This window comes from Eimeria acervulina, genomic scaffold, assembly GCF_000499425.1.
Source record: "Eimeria acervulina Houghton genomic scaffold, Eah_scaff1438, whole genome shotgun sequence".
NCBI lineage: Eukaryota > Apicomplexa > Conoidasida > Eucoccidiorida > Eimeriidae > Eimeria > Eimeria acervulina.
The window spans coordinates 1274-6401 of record NW_013550238.1 but is presented as its reverse complement, the minus strand read 5'-3'; the positions used below and the strand labels follow the sequence as shown (position 1 = coordinate 6401).

General features: G+C 59.8%; 1 protein-coding gene across 1 annotated transcript in view; it reads left to right on the top strand.

The window, feature by feature from the left end:
- Positions 1-797: 797 nt before the first annotated feature.
- EAH_00059800 (hypothetical protein, conserved) overlaps positions 798-5128 on the top strand; it is a gene marked incomplete at both ends in the record, with an annotated part of 5129 nt that continues 798 nt past the window's right edge. The window contains 2 exons of the mRNA XM_013397135.1: positions 798-2029; positions 2110-5065. Of these exons, the coding sequence (XP_013252589.1) occupies positions 798-2029; positions 2110-5065 (4188 nt within the window). The remainder of the gene's footprint in view (positions 2030-2109; positions 5066-5128) is intronic.

Genomic DNA, 5128 nt, shown 5'->3' with positions numbered 1-5128 from the left:
TGCAGCTGCGCCCTGCTGTTGCTGCTGCTGCTGCTGGTGTCTCCTGTCTCCTTGAAGACAGCGCTGGGGCTTAGGGCTGCAGAGGGTTATATTGTGTTGCTGCTGCTGCTGCTGCAGCATATAAAGAATAATGAAGAGCAGAAGGAGTCAACTATACAGTATATGCTATTGCTGTATGCTCGCTGCTGCTGCTGCTGCTGCAGCAGCAGCGCCGCATGCAGGTCTCGCTGCTACGGCAGAGCCGCAGCAGTAGCGCTGCTGTTGTAGCAGAAGGAGCAGCAGCACAAATTATGTTTTTTACTGAGAAAAGAGATGCATGCAACTGCAGCAGCAGCAACAACAACAGCAGCAACACAAGTCAATGCTGGCTGAGGAGACAGCAGCATCGACAAGAGCCGCAGCAGCAGCAGCAGCAGCAGCAGCTACGCTAGCAGCATAACAACGCTAAGCAGAAGCATCATTATTAACACTATCAGCAGCAGCAATAGCAGCTGCTCAGGGCCTCGGTGGCGAAGGCCGCTGCAGCAGCAGCAGCAGCAGCTGCAACAGCAGCAGCAGAAGCAGCAGCAGCAGCTGCTGCTGCTAGAGCTTCTCTTTGTTGTATTCACTAGCAAATACCAGGTGCAACAGTTGTTGCAGCAGCAACAACAACAACGAACTCAAGAGAGCAGCAGCAGCAGCAGCAACCGCTGCGGCAGCAGCAGCTGTAGCTGCAGCAATAGAGGCAGCTAGACTTACAGCATCAGCGTCGGCAGCAGCAGCAGCAGCAGCAGCAAGTGGAAGATGTAGCTGAAGAAATGAAGCGCAGAAAAGGCGCAGCAGCAGCACAACGGCGGCATCTGGGGCCCATCGCGGGTTTGCTGCTGCTGCTGCTGCTTGATGTTGCTGTCGCAGCGCTGCTGCTTGCTGCTGTCTTTGCTGCTCCTTTTCCTTCTGGGCGTGAAGCAGCATCTGAGTTGAGTTGTCTCTTTAGCTGCATCTCCCCTGAGACCTTACTTCAGCAGCAGCAGCCGCAGCAGCAGCAGCAGCTTCTGCTGCTGCAGCAGGAGCAGCAGCAGCAGCAGAAGCAGCAGTCACGGCATTGGTGGCGGCAAGGAGAATCTGAGGCGCAGAAGAGCGAAGGGTCTGCGGATGCTGCTGCTTCTGCTGCAGCAGCTGCTGCTGCAGTGCCCACAGGTGTACGCTGCAGCAGCTGCAGCAGCCGCCGCCTGCCAGCAGCAGCAGCAGCAGCAGCAGCGTTGGAATTGCTGCAGTTTAGCAGCGTGACGGTAGCAGCAGCTACAACGCATGCAAGTCGGCTTTGCCGTGTGGTGGTAGATGCAGCAGCAGCAGCAGCAGCGGCAGCAGCAGCAGCTGCAGCAGCAGCAGCAGCAGCACTGGCGAAAGCGAAAGCTGCTGCAGGTTCTTTGCTGCAGCGTTTGCTGCTGCGCCACGTGACTCCTCTCTCTTTAAGCAAGCCGTTCCTCATGCCTTGTGGTTTGCTGCTGCTGCCGAAGCTGCCTCCGCTGCTGCTGCCCTCTCCCCACAGCGCGCTGCAGCAGCTGCTGAATTTGCTGCCGGGTTTGCTGCTGCGGGTTTCCTTCGCGCCGCCAGCCACACGCAGCAGCAGCAGCAACAGCAGCAGCAACAACAGCAGCAACAAGGTACGTCTCGCTGCACAAGTCCCCACAGGCCTCAGCTATTTGCTGCTCGCTCGTTGTCTGCTGCTGCTGCTGCTCTTTGCTGCTTACGTGGCTTTGAGGCAAGCAGGCGCTGCTGCGGCTGCTGCTGCTGCAGAGGCTCAAGAGGCAGCAGCAGCAGCAGCAGCAGCAGCAGCAGCGCCACACACCGCCATCAGCCTTAGTAAACAACGCAAACGTCGGCAGGACAGTAGCAGCAGCGACAGCAGCGACAGCAGCAGCAGCGACAACAACAACAGCAGTAGCAGCAGCAGGAGCAGCAGACTGCATTACCGCTTAGAGAAGAAGCTCCGTGCAGCAGCAAAGCACAGACACAGACACCGAGTTGCTGCTGCTCGCCGTTGGCGTTTGTGCGTCTTCAACTTCTTCTTCTGCTGCTGCTTTGCTGCTGCTGCAGTAGGGTGCTCTCCCTTGCTGCTGCAGCTCTCAGCCTCCCCGTCAGCTGCTGTTGCTGCTGCTGCTGCTGCTGCTGCATGCTGCTTCCACGTCGCCGCCCTTCGGTGCAAATACAGCAGCAGAGCGGCCCTAGTGCTCCAGCAGCAAAACACCAGAAGCAGCAGCAGCAGCAGCAGCAGCAAGACCAGCAGCAGCAGCAGCAGCAGCAGCAGCAGCAGCACAGCAGCAGCAGCAGCAGCAGCAGCAGCAGCAAGAGCAGGAGCAGGAGCAGCAGCAGCAGCAGCAGCAGCAGCAGCAGCAAGAGCAGCAGCAGCAGCAGCAGCAGCAGCTTGGGGACCCTCACAGACCTCAAGGAAGAGAAGCGTGAGGCAGCATCGCGGGCGACCAGCAGCAGCAGCGAAAGCGAAAGCAGCAGCAGCAGAAGCGACAGCAGCAGCAGCAGTAACAGAAGCAGCCGCAGCCGCAGCAGAGACCGAAGCAGCAGCAGCCGAAGAAGGCGAAGCAGCACCAGCAGCGCTGACAAGGCCAGAGACCCCAAAGGCAAGCGCAGCGTTCGCAGCAGCACTTCTGGTGCTGCAGCAGCAACTGCAGACGCAGCAGCAGCTGCTGCTGCTCGTTACCGCCTGCGTGCTGTTGGCAGTATGGTGTGCGGGGCAGCAGCTGCTGCTGCTGCAGCAGATGCTTCTCTGCTGCTCGGACTGCTGCCGCTGCTGCTGCAACTCACCGTCGGTCTGGCAGGCCACGAGGCAGACATTAAAGCCTGCAGCAGCAGCAGCAGCAACCGCAGCAGCAGCAGCATCAGCAGGGCACGGGGCTTGTTAGGTCGTTTGTTGCGGGGGCTCTCGCTGCTGCTGTTAGCAGCTGCGTTTGGTTTGCTGCTGGGTGCAGCAGCAGCAGCAGCATCAGAGACGCTCCGTTTAAATGAGCCGTTGCCGCTGCAGCAGCAATTGGGGTGTATGTACACCGCGTTGGTGTTTCGACTGCAGCAGATCAAGGCTTCTTTGCTGCTTTTGCTGCAGCAGGGGCTGCAGCAATTGCTGCTGCTGCTGTCGCATGCTAGCGCCGATCCCTTGAGATGGAAATACACCTCAGCCAACCTTCCACTTAGCAGCAGCAGCAGCAGTAGCAGCAGCAGTAGCAGCAGTCAGCTGCTGCTGTGGCAGCGGGAAGGTGCTGCTGCAGCTTCCGGGGGTTTGCTGAGCCTCCACGAGAGGATTTTGCTGCTACCTGGAGGAGCGCTGTTTGCTTCTTACGGGCTGCTGCTGCTGCTGCCTGTGCTGCTGCTGCTGCTGCTGCTCACGCAGAAGTTGCTGCTGCTGCGAGACCGCCTCTTCCGCTTCCTGGCTGCAGCGCGCAGGGCGGCGTACAGCTGCTGCTGCAGCAGCTGCAGCAGACGGAAGAAGCAGCCCCTCAAGGCGACACCTGACGCCTGCAAAGAGTTCAGCAGCAGCAAAACCAGCAACAGCAGCAGCAACAGCAGCAGCAACAGCAGCAGCAACAGCAGCAGCAACAGCAGCAGCAACAGCAAGAGCAGCAGCAACAACAGCAGCAACAACAAGAACAGTAACAGCAGCAACAGCAACAGCAGCAACAGCTCCAACGCAGCGTTGAAGCCCGCTGTTCTTAGGAGCCCTACCAAACGTCTTCGCTGGGGCTTCTGGGGCCCAAACCTAACTTTACCCAGCAGCAGCAGCAGCAGCAGCAGCAGCAGCAGCAAGGGCATCAGCAGCAGCAGCAAGGGCATCAGCAGCAGCAGCAAGGGCATCAACAGCAGCAGCAGCAGCAGCAGCAAAAGCAACAGTAGCAGCAGCAACAGCAGCAGCAAAAATGAGGACGGCCTCGTGCCTTGGTTCTTCTGCCTCGACGTTGGCTTCCCCTGGTTGGGGGGCCTCCTATGTTTGCTGCTGTTGCAGCAGCAGCAGCAAGACATGCCGCAGCAGCAGCAAGACTTGCTGCAGCTGCAACATGACCTGCTGCTGCAGCAACAAGGCCTGCTGCAGCAACAACAAGACCTGATGCAGGGAGATGCGCTGGCTCTGCTGCTGCTGCCTTTCTGTTTGGTAGTAGCTGCATGCGCTGCAGCAGCAGGAGCGGATTTGCTGCAGCAGATATTCCTTACAGTTACACCTAGCTCGGAGGCTGCTGCTGCTGCTGCTACCTCAGCAGCAGCTTCTGCTGCACCCGACAGCTGGCCGTCCCTCGACGACCTGTCTCCTGCCCTGCGCGACGTGCTGCAGCAAGAGCAGCAGAGGCTTGATGCTGCAGCTAGCAGCAGCAGCAGCACAGGGGTGGTAGGTTATCGCCGCCCGAGAGGGCCGCTGCAGCTGCTGCGTGCGGTGTCTGCGCGGCTGCCTCCGCGTGCTGCAGCAGCAGGAGCAGCAGGAGCAGCAGCAAGAGAACGAAGACCTTCTTCGTTCATTAGCATCGATGCAGCTTTAAAGAGAAGCCCCACGCTGCTGCAGCTGCGTAGGGTGGCGCTGTGGCAGCAGCAGGTAGCTCGGAAGCTGCTGACACGCCGCGCAGCAGCAGCAATGCTGCTGCTGCTGCTGCTGCTGCTGCTCTTTGTTGCTGCTGCTGCAGTTGCCTTGACTCAACTCGTTGCTGCTGCCTACTTAGCCCCGGGGGGCCAGGCTTTGCATGCACTTGAGCGGCTGCTGCTGCTGCGGAGGATGCAGCCCCAAGGCGCAGCAGCAGCAGCAGCAGCAGCAGAGCCTGCAGCAGCAGCAACAGCAGCAGCAGCAACAGCAGCACGAGCAGCAGGGAGGGTAAGAAACGCAACAGTAGCTGCTGCTTTTCATCGTCTGTATGACGTTGCCTTCTATCCGGATGCAGACGAAGAGCTGCCTGCTGCTGCTGCTGCAGTGTACAGCCCTTGGGTTGCTGCTGCTGCAGCAGCGCCGCGCTCAGCAGCAGCAGCAGCAGCAGCCAGCGCGGCTGCAGCTGTCCCCGTGGGGACGCTGGAGGAACTGCTGCAGCCGCTGCATCCCTTTGTGGCGCTCGAGCTACAGCAGCAGCACCTGCAGCAGCAGCAGCAGCAGCAGCAGCAGCAGCAG